Raw genomic sequence first — 17,816 nt, 5'->3', positions numbered from 1 at the left:
ACATACTCACTAGGCATTGTTGGTTTCGAACCAGCGATTTTTTTTTAAATCTCATAAAGAACCTAGTAAGAAAATAACAAGGCAATCAGTGGTTAAACTTAACTGTACAGAGAGGGAGCAGTTTGGAAATTATGCATCACAGACGTTTGTCGAGTCCAAACTATCCTATCTTTGCTGTCACTCCTTCCACCGTTCTTGAAAAATTCGTAGTATGAGTAAATCCTAAATAAAAATGTCAGCCCATCAGCATTCTCTGACATCATTAGAAAATCCGAGTAATGCTACTACCCACAATTCTAGAAGATGTACAGAGGATACTACCTCTCCACCTGGACACATCTTTAGTGACGGCCTGGAGCACTCCCCTTCAGAAAGCAAAATTTTCTGGGAGACCCACTTAGCTTCATTGGTTGAAAAAGAGAAGAATTCGACTCTCAGCTAAGTTCTTTGAGAAAAAAGACTCTTCTTAAAATGCCATTTCCCCACTAATTTACCAAAACAAAAACCAAAACAAAAGGCTCTTGGCTACGTTGCCTAATGTTGAATAGGGTTTTCAAGAAAAAAACCTAACACCAACACCCCATCATCAGTAAAGACTAAAAACTGCCTGGATCATATAATATATATGCCACTGCTTTTTTTGGTGGGTTTTTTTTGTGTGTTTTTTGTTTCTTTTTTTGTTGTTTTCTTGTTTGTTTGTTTTTTCTAAAAGTGCCCAGGTGGGCTTAAGGCTGCCAGACTGCACACACGTCTACAGCAGTAAGGGCTTCTCCTATTCCATCTACGACTTGTATCAGGGGAGAAAAAGAGGGATGGGGAAAGAGAAGAGAAGAATATACGCCCACCACCACCAGAAAGAAAGAAAAGAAAAAAAGAGAGTCCCATAGCAGGGAGGTCTATGTGCCAAGCATAATGGAAAAGTGTGCTCCCCACACAGATGGTTCTGCACAGGCTAATGTTCTGCTGGTTTTCCTTAGAGACCTAGTTTGAAAAGGTAAAAAAGACAGGGGATTTGGATATAATTCAATCCTGGCAGAAATTCAAACTCCAACAATTAGGAGGAAAATCATCCTTCACTGAATTAATCCCTTTTTTCTTTCTCTTTTTCTTTTCTTAAACATTTTATTCATGTTATAGAGGGATTTCTTTTTGGTTTGCTTTTTTCCAATCATTAGGAGAGTGGCTGAGGAGTACTACATCTATCACTACTTTGGTGACACAGTTCCGATTCCAGATCACATTTCCAGGTACCAAGAGTTCCCTCTAAGCGCGCAATCAAGTCAGCCTTCGTTTACACTTCTTTCTACTGAACACAGCAGTGCCCGTTGGTGTCTCTGACACGCAATCGCATCTTAGGTCGGTATTTCTCCAGGTAAAGCAGCTGTTTGGAATTGAATGCTCCCCTTCTTTTTTGTCTTAAAAACTGAACTGCATCTTCATACTTCATTCCATATTCAATCAAAGCAAGTGCAACAAGCACGGGTGCCCTTCCCAATCCTGCAACACAATGCACTGCAACACAGCAACCTGGCTCTTCATGAAATTTGGTTTTTAACAGGTTTAGCCAATCATCTACTATCTGATTAGAGGGTGGTGCTCCATCATCAAATGGCCAATCTAGAACGTGGATTCCTTCTTTTTCAACTGGAGCTTTATCATATGTAGCGTCACAAACTCGAACCAAAGTTGTCACTCCATACTTCTTAAGTTCCTCTGTGAACTTGTTGAGGGTAGCATTGGTAGGGTTGTGAGTTATCAGAAAACGCATGTTCTCATAGGAGATCTCCACAGGGGCCGGAAGGTTCATTATGGCAAATAAAAAGTGTGAGCGTGCGTGTGTGGGTGTGATGGGGAAAATGAAAAAAAATCAATAAATCTTGAAATGTTTCACAGCAGGAAGCATTAAAAAGACCACTAAAATGCCTAATATCGATCAGTGTTTTCTCTATTCAACTTGTTTATTCTTTAAGAAGCTTCTCTCTTCAAGGTAAGCAGAAATATTTAGAATCCACTCGAATCCAAATTCAACTTGGGCCTCAATGTCTGCAGATGGATACCTTCGGACTCCAAAAATTCCAACTACATACAAAACTGAAGTAGCCTTTACTACATTTAGGCACTAGTGAGACAAGTTAAAAGTGTAGGTTGCTTTCCACTTTTGTTTACTTGATGCTTAATTTTACTGGAGTCATTAAAAGAAATATGCTTGCAATAAAAAAAAAAAAGCCAACTATTTCTGAGGCCAGTCTCGGTGTCCAGAGTCGTCAAGGCAATGTTAATTATGGCACATAGAACCCCCAAGCTCACTTGTCAGCGAAAACGCTGTGCTGAGCCTGGCAGAAGTCTGCCCTCACGCTCAGAATCGCCATAAATGTGCAACGTATATTCCAACGGAAAACCTAGAGGAGAAAAGCAGAAGTAAAATGAACTGAGGTTGATAGCACAGTAAGCACGATGCTCCAAGTCATGAATACATTCTCGATGAGGCCAAATATATATGAAATGCTGAAATGCCACCAATTTAAAATTTTTGTCATCTATGAAGACTAGGTATCTATGAAGACTAGGATAAAAAGGCATACCAAAATTTTTTAAAAATCAGAAATTCAAAAGTCAAGTATGTTTTTCCTCTTCCAAAACGGAATTCAACAAAATTTCTATGATGATAAGATTATGTGTAACTCAAGTCATGTTTAAGTGATTAAATTTTAAGTTCATTTAAAATAGTTTTTTAATTAAAAGATCCTTAAAGAACCTTCCATCCATAGGCTCTTCATAAAGTTCCCAATGATCTTATTCTTCTGCTCTGATAGTTAAGTCTTTCATATACACACTTTGCTTAAAACAAGATATATCTAAAAAAAATAAAAAATAAATAAATAAAATAAGATATATCTGTAAGTGGATGAAGGATATTTACCAAAATTCCACTCTGAGGATTTAATTCTAGCCAAAGGATAAGCATTGGCCCCCAATTATAACACTAGTCCATAAAGTACTTTTCAAATAATTAACTTATTTTCCTCACAACTCTGAGTACTTATTGCTACCTGAAAAGAATGAGGAAAGAGGATCAGAAAAGTAAAATGACTTGTCTAGGTGAATGTCTTCTATTAGTCCAATGTTTTTTCCAATGTACATACATAATGCCTACTGCCTCAACTAAAACATGAATTCCATCATCTCATTTCTAGTCCAATTTACCTTTTTACTATTTCTCATATCACACCTGTATCTCAAGAGTACAAAAGCATCTAAATGTCACTGATTGACACAGCATTCTTCTGCCCAAATATAAATCCATCCCAAAAACAAAGCAAAAAGGTGGCAGCATGTTTAATATTAGTTTGGGCCTACTGCTTTTAAACCTTTCTAGTTAGCTTAGTCAGAGTATCAACATAATCATAAATTGCTCTGGGGATGCCTGGCTGGCTCGGTCCATGAAGAGTTGGGAGTGAGGGTTTGGGAGTTCGACCCCAACCTTGGGAGTAGAACTTACTTAAATAAATAACTCTGGAAACAGAGACAGGGTCTAAGTTCTTTCACTTGCCTCTCCTCTAAGCCAGTAAATGCTTATTTAGTAGTCTCTGAAAAGATGGTTGTGACCAGATAGAAAAAGACATGAAAGATAATGGCTACAGAACCATTTTCAGGAAGAGACGAAAATACATCTAAGAACCTAAGCTTGCAAATTCTCAAGCCTATTCTATCCACAAGTCGTCTCTCCATGATATTCTTATGGCACTGTATTTTGTCAGTGACATACTTGTGACTCTATTACCATGGACACAAGCACAAAACTAAAACATTCCTAAAATATGAAAGACACATAAGAAATTCAAAATGGCATTCGAAGAACTTCAATACCTCAGCAGAAGTTATACACTACCATAAAAAAAAAAAAAACCATGAAACTTCTATTCTCCAAGTAAGAAAAACAGAAATATACACCACCACTTTCCTACCTCCTAATTCTAACTCTAACCGCAAAACACAGCCACCTTAGATTACACATTTCATAGAGTACTACTCCCTATGCAGTCAAGGAATTTTAAAGCTATGAGAAACCTAAGAGAGCAACTACCCTGACCTTTAAAAGGTGGGGGGCGGGGGGGGGATGATATTTGGGAGAGAGGTTAAAATGAGTTAACTAAGACCACATCCCTAATAAGTAGCAGATCAAGGACAAGAACCCAGCTCTCCTAACTCCTCTCATGTCTCCAATTTTGACTATGGAGGTACCCATATTTTTAAAGTCAATTTTTTTCATGCAACTGTAACTTTTCTTCAAATATTTGCTTGGATGTTGATCTGCAACCCTGTGACCTTAAATAAGGGGGGAAAGATTATTAAAGTAACCACTCAAAGAACAATAGTTTGCATGCAGTGAAAAGCAAAACACAAGGAAATTCTAACCTGTTTGAATCCCTTGGCTTACCGATGTTATCACAGCTAATATGTGTGTCAGCTGAGGAAAGGCACTGAAAGACCTGCTTTATAGTGATGGCCAGGCTTAAAAGGTTACAGCTCTAGCATTAAATTTTCTACCTAGTCTCCAGTGTTTGTCTGATCATCAAACAGAACAAGTGTTATCCCATCTTACTTCTCCAACCTCATTTTAGAAGGACCACTTCCAAGGATAAGAATAATTCATTATTAGATTTTCAATTCTTAACACCATACTGAGATCCCCAGCAAAGGAATTTCTGCCAAATGAAACAGTATGTTCTATCAATGTTAAGATACATGATAAAAACAAGCTTCTGTTCCTTCTCCAGCCCCCCACCCTAGTTCAACTACACATCAACAGTTAAATGCTCTTGCACCTGTCAATGCAGATAAACTAATGTTAATTCCTGTAACAGACATAAGAACACAAGGCAAACAGTCTGTAAAAAAAAAAAAAATCATAAACAACCCACCACAGCTGGAAAATACTCAGAAGTTACAAAGGCCTGTTATCTCAGCATAAACTCAGCACCTGCACATCTTACAGGAAAACTTTCTTCTAAAGCTGTCTCACTGGCATTATGTAATGTTATCTTTCAGAGAACTTAACTTTTAAAATGTTGAATTTGGGACATTTCCTATGCAACATTTCCATTTTTAACAAAAGATGATAACTTTACTGCAGGATTAGAAGGAATGGTCGGTGACAGAAATCCTCTAAATATTTTTAACTTTTTTTTTTTTTTTTTTTTTTTTTTGAGAGGCAGAGACAGAGCAGGAGCAGGGGAGGACCAGAGAGAGAAGACAGAATCTGAAGCAGACTCCAGGCTCTGAGCTGTCAGCGGCTGAACTCACAAACTGTGAGATCATCTGAACGTTTAACCAACTGAGCCACCCAGGCGCCCTGTAACCCTTTTAAATTAAGGAGAAGAAAGGAAAGAGAAAAAAGAATAAAGAGGAGACTGGAAACAAGCAAGCAGAGGCCTACCAAGCTAAGATAGTGTGCTGCCAGAAAGACTAAGTCAGTAACACAACAGAGACTACTTCAAACTTTGAAAAGGGGCATATTAGAGTTTAAATGTCCTGTGTCAAGTCTAGTGTTAACATCTACCTAGATAAGAATCAAAAACCAAAATGCATAAAATTATACAATAACCATCATTTAACCATGGAATATTCTTAAAAAGGAAAACTATGCTGAGGTTAAAAAGAATAAAACAGATCTATATGAAATACGGAAAGGTGGCTAAGAGACACTAATAAGTGAAAAGAGCACATGATAGTATGAACAGTATACACAGAAATATCTATGGTATAAGAAATATCTATGGTAAGCTGTATAGCTTTCATATCAATGAACTATCTGGAAAGGTTCAAAGAGGTAACAGCGGTTGTTGAGGGGATGGAAGGGACTGGAGCTGGAGGCCAGAACCCTGATTTACTCTACCATAATACAAATCTTTTGAAATGTTTTGTTCTCATAAACACATATTACTTTTTTAAAATTCTAGGGTGTGAGACGCCTGGGTGGCTCAGTCGGTCAAGCATCTGACTTTGGCTGAGACCATGATCTCTCCATTCATGAGTTCGAGCCCCACATCAGGTTCTCTGCTGTCAGCAGAGTCCACTTCAGATCTTCTGCCCCTGTCTCTGTCCGTCCCTCCCTCGCTTATGAGAACGTGTGCTCCCCTCTAAAAAATAAGTGAACGTTTTTTAAAATTAAATTAAATTCTAGGGCAATTAAAAACCCTACAATGATTTACAATTTACATTCTCAGGGCGCTTGGGTGGCTCAGCACATTAAACGACTGACTTTTGACTTCGGCTGAGGTCATGATCTCACAAGTTGGGAGATGGAGACCCACATCAGGCTCCCCTCCAAACCAAAAAACTACAATTTACATTCTCAGTAGTGCTATAACCATAGGATTACAAAGAGCCTTGAGAGAGAGCTAGTCCCTCCGTCCCAGGCAGGCCTGTACCTACACAATTCCAGTTTTCTTCTTTGTTAAAGATATTAAATTACTGGGAACTCTCAGTGGCTCAGTCGGTTAAGCATCTGACTCCTGATTTCAGCTCAGGTCATGGTCTTACAGTTTGTGAGATTGAGTCCCAAGTTGGACCCACCATGACAGCATGGAGCTTACTTGGGATTCTCTCCCTCCCTCTCTCTCTCTGCCACTCCCCCCCCTCACACATGCACTTGTACTCTCTCAAAATAAATAAACTTTAGAAAAAAAGTATTAAATTATTGAGTAAAATTCAGGTTCTTCTCTGGCAACTATAATTCTAGGTTCAAACATAAATCAACAGAATTTGAAGGCAACCCGAACTTACTCGGCATCCTTGTAAAATATCCTGTCAATCCACTCACATCAAGTTTTCCACAGAGAAATCATCCCATTTCCAAATTAAATAATACAATAAACCCTCTAATTTGATGAGTCATGCCAGTATTCACCAAATTAAAACAGTACATTATCACATAAATAAAGAATTCTAGATCTAAGAACAAATCTAAGAGCAAAGGTCTAGAAAAACAAATAAGCATACGTTTACTGTTACTTTTCTTACCAGAAATTCTACAGGAAGTCATGCAAATTTGAGTCAGCTTGGTTTGTACAAACAGGCAACATGAAAGCATTACACTGCATATGAGGCTAAAACCTTGCAATAATCTTTTCTTAAAACAAATTCATCTCCCTTCAATAAAGACACCAGCACTTCTCTTAAACTAAGAATGAATAATCTGTCAACGGTAAAGAATTTACTCTTATGAAGAGTTAAGACACCCTCCTTGCAATTTGGCTAATTAAGAATTTATTAATAATTCAAGTACATATTAGCCACATACTATGTGTCATAAACTTACAGATGCAGCATGAGCAGTAAACAAACAAAAAGTCCTATTTTAGTAGGCAGAAAAAGACAAACTATGCCATGGTTACAGAGGAAAATGCAAAGCAGGAAAATCTACAGTGCCAGAAAGGAGAGGGCTTCCAATTTTAAATAAGGCTATCAGGAAAAGCCTCACTGAAAGAAGTGACATTTTATCCAAGACCTGGGGGTGTGAGCCAAATAGATATTTGAGGGAGTATTCTAGGCAGAGGGATTAGCTGTTGCAAAGGTTATGAGGTGGGGTCATGCTTCGAGTGTTCTAGGAACAGCAAGGGGGCTAGTGCTACCGGAGGAGAGGAGGCAATGGAATGAATAGGGTCAGAGAAATAAGAGTGCCTTACAGGTCAATATGAGTATTTGGGGTTTGTTCCAAGAAAAAGGATACGGTTTCAAGCAAGAGTGACAACTTAAGTTTAAAAAAGAACACTCTAGCTGCTGTGTGGAGACAGATTATACAAGTAGTGAGGGTAGAAGCAGGGACATCTGGTGGGAGCCACTGCTGGCCACATCCAGGAGAGAAAGAGCTCAGACCATGGTAATAGCAGTAAAAAGGATAAGAAGGAATCAGTTTCAAGATATACTTTGAAGCAGATCTGTCCAGACTGGATGTGGGGTCTGTGAAAAAAGAAGGCCCTGAGTTACTCTAAGAACTCAGAGAAGCCTGCCTTTATATTGAGACTATTCAAAAACAACAGACCATAAAATCATCACACCCACCAAGCAAGAAGGGTAGGAAAATTCTTCTGTAACGTACTACTGTGCCTACTGCATCCTGTTTGTGGGGAAATGAGTCTTAAAGACTTGTTAATGAAGGAGAAATCAACTTTGCTAATTAATCTTCCTAGTTAACTGGTCTCAAACTGAAATCGCACTCCTTTCATAACCATCAGAGCCTTGGAGAAACAACAGTTCTACTCTCTCTGCTACTTTGTTCATCCCTCAATGGGTGCCATTTATCAAGCTAAAACCATATACATCTGGCTCCCTGAATGCAGACAATTCAAATTAACGTTAGATCCCCTCCCCTACTACAGTTGCAGGGAGTTGATAAGGAAAGAGGTATCATTAAATTCTACAAAAACTAGGATCCAAAATATCTGTAAACAAACTAAAAATAACAAAATGCTTCTTTACTGCTTAAAAAAAAAAGTTTCATAGTTACTCTCTTGGTTATTCCCACTTTTCCACTTCCTCATTTAAGAAGGGAACTTGAGAATCAAGTTCCAGTACAGAAATCAATAATCACTTACATAAAAAGAAATTATGACCTTGATGGTGGGAAAGTATCTTAACATTTCAGAACCAGCATGAGATACATGACCTGCCACTCAGAAAGGAAAGGAAAGAAATTAACCAACAATCGCACCTGCTTCTGAGAACAGTGACCGTTATTTACTGAAGTCCTGTGGGCTCTGTTCCCACTCAAATGAAAAGGGAGTGGTTTTCAAATTTCTATGTACCCTAGTGATTAGAAGTACTTGTCATTTTCTAGTAATTCTTACCTCTACAAATAACTCTAAGATGAAAATTGCATTAAATATTTTCATATCACACTTGAAAATATTTACTTTCCAATTTTGTACTTCACTGTTCCTCTAAAGGTTAGCAATTCTCCAGCTCAATTTCTTGTCCCAAAAATGCTACTTTTCATTTAAATTTAGAAAAACTAAATGGAAGTAACAGGACTATGGCCAGTTTTCCATTTTTCTAAAATAGTTATCTGAGGGGCACCTGGGCGGTTCAGACCAGTTAAGCCACTGACTTTGGCTCAGATCATGATCTCAGTTTTGAGTTCGAGCCCCACATCAGGCTCCACTCTGACACCTCAGAGCCTGGAGTCTGCTTCAGATTCTATGTCTCCCTATCTCTGTACCTCCCCCACGTTCTGTCTCTCTCTCTTAAAAATAAATAAAATGTTTTAATGGTTATATGAATACTGGTAATAACATTAAAAATCCTAACAGCATTATTCTAAATTTGGGCTTAATCTTACTGGTTTCAGTGAGTCTTTTGTTATTTTTTATTATTATTTTAGAGAAAATGTGTGACCAGGGGAGAAGGAGGGGGAAAGAGGCAGAGAGGGAGAGACAGAACCTAAGAAGGTTCCACACTCAGGAGTGTACTCAATCTCACAATCCTGGGATCATGACCTGAGGTGAAATCAAGAGTTGGGCGGCTTAACCAACTGAGCCATCCAGGCAACCCTCCATGAGTCTTCGTTTAAGCACACTGTTTTCCTATATAACTGTGGTAACCTCCTTTATACAATAATAATTATCTCAAATTCAGCAGCACTCCCATAGAATTACACTCTAATATTTGTTCTTTTTTTTTTTTTTTCCTTTTCTTACATCCTTTAACCTCAAAAGGCTAAGTAATTTTCCGGGAGAACAATTTAGATTTTAATTATTTTAATTTAGTTTCCAACATCACTATATGTACATTAACCCAGAACCACTGAATTGATTATTTCATTAATAAAGAAATATATTTGAGATTCTGAACTTCAAGTGTCATAAGGCAAATTCAGTAGTGAAAATCCAGAAAAAAGAAAAAGAAAGAAGAAAGAAAATCTTCACAAGGACACCTGGATTCATCCTGTCAACACCACTGTGAAATATTTTCTGAGTTATATTAGGACAGTTAGAATGACTGTAACAGCTGTGAGTTCCCTGAGGTTGCAAAATAGATACTTGGGAAAAGGTTATTTGAATCACCTTTCAAAATAACCTACAGCACAGGAGCAGCATGCAAAGTAACAACTTCGAGGCTATTGTTAGCATTATTTAAAATATATGTTTCAGAGCTGAGCAGTTTATGGGTCAGCTTAACTCTTTCATTTCCCCATTTTGTCACATATATTGAACATTTTTTAAAGGTCCTGTTTAAATATCCACCACTGACAGGGAGGGAAGGAAGCTATGTACAGGATACAGAATAAAAACATTCCAAATTACATCTTGTCAGCATAAATTCTTTTGTTTGAGCCCCAGAAATTTTTCTGCTGTTAGGGCATTTTGGTCCAAGTTTCCCCTAAAACCGGTTAAGTTACACTTCACTTCCTCTCCTAAACTTGCTTTTTATAAATTACATTGTACTTCACAGCCATCTCTCTCTGTGTACTGAGTATAATACAAGATAGACAAGAACCCAAATCATTCTATTTGGAGCTGCTGTTAGCCTTTTAAAATATACTGTCTACCCACTAATTGTCCAAAAATGGCTTGATGTGTATTTTCATAAAACACAACATTCACAATCTTTAAAAGCCATACAGTGAAAGCAGTTGTTTCACATTAAAACACGAGAGTGAAGTAAAAATGGTGAAATACCTCTATAATGCCATGTCAAGGGATTATTACTCTTTGCTCACCAGTTCAGTTCAACATAGATTTGCCTTCTTTCTCTTCCAACTGCAAAAGACACTCTTTCTCATCTTCTTCCCCCAAATGCTAACTGAGATGGGGGACAATATGCTATCTCTGAATGACACTAAAATGCAGCCTATCCAATCTAACAAGGAGCCTTTGTGGAGCTCTTTGTATACACCATACAAACACTATCCAGGATCAAGATCCTAAAAGAATCCATGTGGGTGAAAAATATTTGGTGAAGGACATTAAAATTTCATATTAATGCCACATATTTTGAAGCCGCAAAGTAGGTAAGAATAGACTGGAAGATTAAGACTACTGAAGAAAGGTAAAACTTTTCTGACAAGATTGTAGAAAGAGTGGAGGGCCATGGTAGCATTACTTGAGAAAGGAAAGGAGTCTTTGGTTAATTAACTCTAAGAAGCCTTGACCATGCTGAGAATTTCAAACCAGTGCAGACGCAATAAAAGCTTTTAAAATTTTAAAAAAGAATAGCAGTCACGGAGTGACTCTGCACTCAATGACAGAAAACAAATAAGTCACATTAGCAGACATCTTTTGATCTACTGAGCACCTCCGTAGTTACAAGCTTCACAAAAACAGACTCTCGACTTAGTAACTGCTACCTCATAGGTGAATTATTTTTCCTAGTAAACAGAGGAATTTAACTAAATTCTACTTGTTGATGACCTCCAAATGAAGATCTCATTTCACTAGAAAACAATTCAGGGGATAGTCTAGGACTTAAATTTGAAGTGCTTCTCTCATCTAGGAAGATCTAAATTATTTGAATAATTTAAAAACCAATCACCAAAGGAAACTTGTTTGTAGCCACACGTGTGGAGTGAAGAATAGTGTCACTAGAATCTATTGTTTCTCCATCATATCCTTCTCAATCTGCTGACAAATCCTGCCGATGACTCATATCCTTCTGCACTAACCAGTCACTCTGTTCCCGCATGATAGGCTTTTTCACGAATAATGGAAAGTAGAAAACACATCAATCTGCTTTGCTACTAAAAACAGTAAATATCAACATATGTATACAAATCCAATTTATGGTTACTGTCGTGATACAACTTAGTGAATGTCTCCTGTAAGACTGCAAAAAAAAAAAAAAAAAGGTATGCTCAAATCTCAACTGAAACTAAAAGAGGACTACAAGAAAGCAGGCTGATGGTGAATTTGAATTCTTGTCAAAGGATACATTAGTTAAGAGCCAACATTTTTGACCACTGCAGAAATAAAAACACAAAGTAATTTATCTGATCTGCTAAAGCAAATACATCATGTATGCATTTTATGCCAAAAGAATTAACATTTTCTGAGAAGACTGAAATTTCAAACCAAAAACACTATGAAAGGAATTAAATATCTCTAAAGGTAAAGACCTTTCTAATGGTCAAAATATTTTTTCAAAACAGGCTCAACTAGCAGAGAAAAGGGTCGCAGAAAAGCTTAAAATCCTCTACAGTTTAAAAAGGCAATGTTGTACAATGTAAATTTATATTCAAATGATGAAATTTAGTTTCTAGGCCCCTTAAAATGGAGTAGATGCTGTATGAACGTATGGGTAAGAAATCAGTGCAGGCAAACAAAAAACATTTGCATTCAAGTAACAAAAACTGTTGGTCTAATCTGTCAACTCCTCACAGTCATTTTGCCAGGAAAGATTTTGTGCCCTGTCAATCTCTGCTGATTGAACAGACAGTTCAGGGAAAACCACCATAAGACGTGCAGAAGGGTCATTTTCTGACCCAGGTCCTGTTAACTCCACAGGGTAACGGTGGGAAGTGGACAGAGCCCGCAGCGCTGTGCAGCTTCTTTCTTAGAGGTGCTATACTAGTGACAATTTCTGTTCAGGCTAGATACATCTCTACAACTCCAAGGAGCAGAGCACATACATACAATATCTACTTGAGCTCTACACCAAGCAGTCCAAGTTCGAAGTTCCAAGACAGTGGCCAGAAGTCAAAGGAGCTAGAGAATGTGGCTCAGTCACTAAAACAAAGGATAACTGGAGAAAGCTACCAGACACCTCTATACATATACCAGGACAAAAGGCTCTTCTAACATTACAGATTAACAGACTCAAATCACCATAATCCCAAAAACTTATAAATTGGTATACAGTTCATTAACAAACCCAAGGTACAAAATTATGAGAACTGTAACATCACAGACTCTTGCTTTATAATCTTAGAAAATTATCATCAGTAGTATCTTAAGGAAACTCCCAAAGCAGCAATATCCCCAAAAGAGCAAACAAAAAGTATTCAAGTAACTGAAGTATCCTTAAAAAAAAAAAAAAACCAACCCACACACTAAAAACTACATTTCAAACAAAAAGGCCAACTTCTTTATTTGATTGTTTATTTACTTATTTAAGTAATCTGTATACCCAATGTGGGGCTCAAACTCATGACCTCAAGATCAAGAGTCACATGCTCCTCCAACTGATCCAGCCAAGTGCCCCAAGGCCAACTTCTTTAACATCTACTTAACTCCTTTATACCTCCCTATAAAATGACCAAGTTAACTCAAAAGTCAAGTTTAAGTTTAGCCAGAGATTTAAGTACCTTACACCTCAAAGGGAATTTTTTTTTTATCCACTGCCATCTATTTACTGATACTCTTTAACTTGGATTCCAAAACCTGGGATTCAACAATTGATTCTATAAATCAATTTATGTGTACAATTTAAAAAATGCTGCTTACTCAAAGGATTATTATGAATTTTAAGTAAGAAGATTTACGATTCAACATAAATAAGATTCTCAAGAAGGGAATACTGAAATTTAAAGTGTAATAATGTTGGACATCACAAATATCTTAAGACCTCAAGATCCATCTTTACCACTGCCCTACTCAATAAACATAACTAAGTCTACCATGTTAAAATGATGGGTCTTGAATTTCATTTGCTCAAATTGTTTAAAGATCCCCCAACTTCTATAAGTAGTATAGCTGATTATACAGTACTTGAAGAAATCAATCTAATTTGGGTTTCACTCTAAGTTTCATTCTTCCAAGAGCAACAGCTAAAAATTTATGTAGTGCCCCTCTGCATTTTATTTGTAAATGCTTTTTCTAGAGGTTTCACTGGTTACCAATCCCCTATTCCAACAAAAGGGAACAGTATAAACCCTGTTAAATAAACCTCTACTAAATTTCAACACTGTCTCAAAATCATAAAAAGTTCTATAACTATGGGGTGCCTGGGTGGCTCAGTCGGTTGAACGTCTGACTTCAGCTCATAATCTCATGGTTCATGAGTTTGAGCCCAGCGTCGGGCTTTATGATGGCAGCTCAGAGCCTGGAGCCTGTTTCAGATTCTGTGTCTCCCTCTATCTCTGCCCCTCCCCTGTTTGTGCTCTCTCTCTCCTTTGAAAATAAATAAACCTTAAAAAAAAATTTTTTTTAAGTTCTGTAACTATGCTACAAAACTTCTACCTTTAAAAGAAAAAATGTTAAGGGAGGGTGGCTCAGACACTTAAGCCTCCAACTTTGGCTCAGGTCATAATCTTGAAGGGTTTGTGGGTTCGAACTCCATGAGCCCCACCTCCACGTCGGGCTCTGTGCTGACAGATCAGAGCCTGGAGCCTGCTTCAGATTCTGTGTCTCCCTCCCTCCCTGCCCTCCCAGCTCACACGGTCTCTGTCTCTCCATCTCTCTCAAAAATAAACATTAAAAAGAAATTTAAGGCAAACTGTTAAATAGAATAAAGAGTTAAATCTTAAGAAAAATAAATCTATTTTACCTCATTTCACACAAGTATCTTTTCAAGGAAATATGACTTTCAAACTTAAAGTTATATGCAAAAGCATTCATTTACTCTTCCTAGTGCCACCAAAGTTCAATGATGTTGTAAATGGTTTCTGCCTATAAATTTGGTTCGTTCAAATTAAATATTACTTGACTGACTCATGGAGGGAGTGGTTTGACTTTTGCTGTTCTGAGTCAGAATATACCCAGTTCAATAGTTCTAAACAATTTTTCATTTGTAAAAGCTAAGTGCTAGTTTTTCCCAGTTACTAAATATAACAAACTGTTGCCTTAAAGAGGTGTTAATGGTGATAATACTTTGAATCCATATAGTTCAATTTATAATTAACAAAATATATTTTCTCACTTGACTTCACATATCTCGAGGTAAGTATTTCATACAGCTGAACAGAAGGACTTCCACACAGGAGTGACAACTTCTAGTTGATTCTTAGCCCCAGTAACTCGTTCTCTTTCCCCCAAAATAAAAAACATAAAAGGCTGATAGGTTTCTTTAATCAGACTTTCCTCTCCCAGACATATCCCAGGTGCCTCATAAAAACTGTGTCTCAAAGCACACACCCTGGGGCCCCAAGAGCTTCAAGGCAGAATCTCCACCCACATAAAAGCCTAGCTTGGGCCCCAAAGAGCCTCCAGTCAGCATCTCCTAAATGATCCCTTTGCCTCTGGCCATCTAGTCTTCTGCATTATATTCAACATTTCTCATCTGTACAAGCTGCTAGGTCACTGTGTGGTTGGAACCTCAAAGTGAAACAACCTACTGCGAGGGCGGTGATGGTCTAGTGAAAAAACCAAGGACTCGAGTCAGACAGACCTGGGCTTTTAATCCCGCTCCAATTCTTATTATCTTGTGACCTGGGACAAGTTACTTAACTTCTTTCAGTCTCTATATTCTCTTCATCTCATCACTGTAAGTCACGGAGGGCTCATCACTGTCTCTCAAGTGCCTAGCAAACAAAAAGCACTCAGTATGAGCCAAATAAATGTAAATGAGGACCCCTAACAATCTCACTTAAATGTGAGATTTAAATGAGAGTGTATAAAAAGTACCTGATGCATAACAGGCACTTAATACTAATTAATCTAGTCCCCCACTGAATATTAGTTAACAATATTCAGTAGTAAACACTACTTCTGAAAGCAAAGAGCATGGGATGCTAGTGACTGAGAAGGACGACACTCTAGAAAAAATATAATTTTCGGCTTCTAATTACACATAGATGCTTTGGTCTAGAATTCGATTATGTCTACTCTTTGCTTATCATATTGAAAGACTCCAAACTTCTAAGAAACTTATTAAGGTGAAAAATCCACACCAAGACCTCTTTTATCAAAAACCCATACTTCCACAACACAAGTATCTGGCAAAGTCCATTAACAATGTCTATTCCAGGGGCGGCTGGGTGGCTCAGTTGACAGTCAGACTTCAGCTTAGGTTATGACAGCTCAGAGCCTGAAGCCTATTTCGGATTCTGTCTCCCTCTCTCTCTGCCCCTCCCCCACGAGCGCACCCGCGCGTGCGCTCTCTCGCTCGCTCTCAAAAACAAATAAACATTTTTTTAAAATGTCTTTTCACTATCTAATACGAAACAATTTTGAAAATGTCACATCAAGGGGCGCCTGGGTGGCTCAGTCGGTCGAGCATCCGGCTTCAGCTCAGGTCACAATCTCGTGGTTTGTGGGTTCCAGCCCCGTGTCAAGCTGTGTGCTAACAGCTTAGAGCCTGGAGCCTGCTTCAGATTCTGTGTCTCCCTCTCTCTCTGACCCTCCCCTGCTCATGCTGTCTCTCTCTTTCTCTCTCAAAAATAAATAAAACATTTTTTTAAATGTTTTAAAGAAAAAGATGTCAGATCAAAATACAGGCAACCAACTTCTCACCATCTTCACCAACACAAGTGACTCTGGAGCCCTAATAATGTGTTATTCTGTAGCCTTAATTTCCTTTTGCACATTAAACAAGACATAACTTCACTCACTTCCTGTCTGAAACTACTCTAAGTAACCACCATATTCTAATCCAGCAGCAGTCCTAGTTTGATGACTCCAGACAGACCAGTAGGTCTATAGTGATGCTAGAACTGCTAAACACTCTGTTTCTTGACAAACTCCAGGGGATAATAATAAACTCGCCTGTTACATTATTTGGTCTTAAGAGTTCTTCTCCAGAAGGTAAAGAGCCAAAACCTAGCAAAAATGCTTTCCACTTACCTAATAAAAAGAAGATAGCTTTCACCTGAAACACTAGCAGTGCTTTACAAAAGCGTCTGTGCTTCTGAACACTTTCAAGAGTGACAAGCTTGTTCAGAGGGCCAGACTAGGATGGGACGAAGACCACGTCCTTGACAAATTTAGAAATGTAATACACGTCCTAAAACATGGGGAAAACATTCACCCTCCCCTCCCCCCTTCCGAAAAAACACGCCCTTTCTTTTATAAATCCCGGGACGAGAAGATTATAATGCCATTGGAACAGACTCCTATACCGTTTCCTCATACTGGAACCCAAGAACCCAGAGAACAAGACGCTCCTGGAAAGAACCCTCTAACCGAGGACACGAGGGTTCACTACCGCCATACACAGCGATCACGATCACGGAGTCTCCTGGATGCCCGCTCACACGCTGGACAATCGCAGGCACACCCTTCCACGCTCCCTCATCTGCCATTCACCTTCTCCCCGGCCTCCCTCTCCCACAACACGCATAACCCCCCCCGCCCCATACACTGCACGCTCTCTCCCTCTCCCACTTCCTCACTCTCCACCATTTACCCCTGTTGCCCATGCACACTCCCCCCCAACACCCCCACTGCCCTCTACACTCCGCCCGCACTCACAGACACACACACTGCCCCCGGACACGGCCCCCAACTCTCCCATCCACACACACTCCCACTCCGTCTCCTCTCACCCCACATGCACACCCAGCCCTCTCCCCAACTTATCCTGCCCCTCTCACGCACGCACATTCCCCCCCACACACACACACTCCACATTCTTGCACACGCACCGTCCCCCCTTCCTCACCCACCCTCGTTCTCCACGCTTCCCGGCTGCGCTCCCCCCGCCCCCGGCCCGGCCCTCCTTCCGGGGACGTGTCTCGGGCCTGCACTAATGGCTGCGGCGCCTCCCGCCCTCCCCTTCCCCGAGGCCCCGGGAGCCGGCGAGGGGGCCGTCCGGGAGGAGAGCACTCACGCTGGCGAGCTGGGGACTGGGCATTGAAGTCCGGCGGCGGCGGGAGCGAGGAGGCGCCTCTCTCCTCAGTCACCTCGGCGGCGGCGGCGGCGGCGGTAGCGGTGGCGGCGGCGGCG

At 39.3% G+C, this 17,816-nt stretch overlaps 1 protein-coding gene across 4 annotated transcripts in view; it reads right to left on the bottom strand.

Annotated features, from left to right (window-relative positions):
* Positions 1–695: 695 nt before the first annotated feature.
* PTP4A2 (protein tyrosine phosphatase 4A2) overlaps positions 696–17,816 on the bottom strand; it is a 28,715-nt gene continuing 11,594 nt past the window's right edge. For 2 of the 4 annotated variants that reach the window (XM_029946510.1, XM_029946509.1), the window contains one exon: positions 696–2,399. In XM_029946510.1, coding sequence (XP_029802370.1) covers positions 1,304–1,807 — 504 coding nt within the window. In that variant the 5' untranslated portion in view covers positions 1,808–2,399 and the 3' untranslated portion in view covers positions 696–1,303. Of the gene's footprint in view, positions 2,400–15,321; positions 15,455–17,700; positions 17,811–17,816 lie in introns of those variants that run through there. The other 2 variants (XM_029946511.1, XM_029946508.1) reach the window with 2 other exon arrangements.

This window comes from Suricata suricatta, chromosome 8 (assembly GCF_006229205.1).
Source record: "Suricata suricatta isolate VVHF042 chromosome 8, meerkat_22Aug2017_6uvM2_HiC, whole genome shotgun sequence".
In the NCBI taxonomy this organism is placed as follows: domain Eukaryota; kingdom Metazoa; phylum Chordata; class Mammalia; order Carnivora; family Herpestidae; genus Suricata; species Suricata suricatta.
The sequence above is the reverse complement of the archived record's forward strand: the minus strand, read 5'-3'. Positions and strand labels throughout refer to the sequence as shown.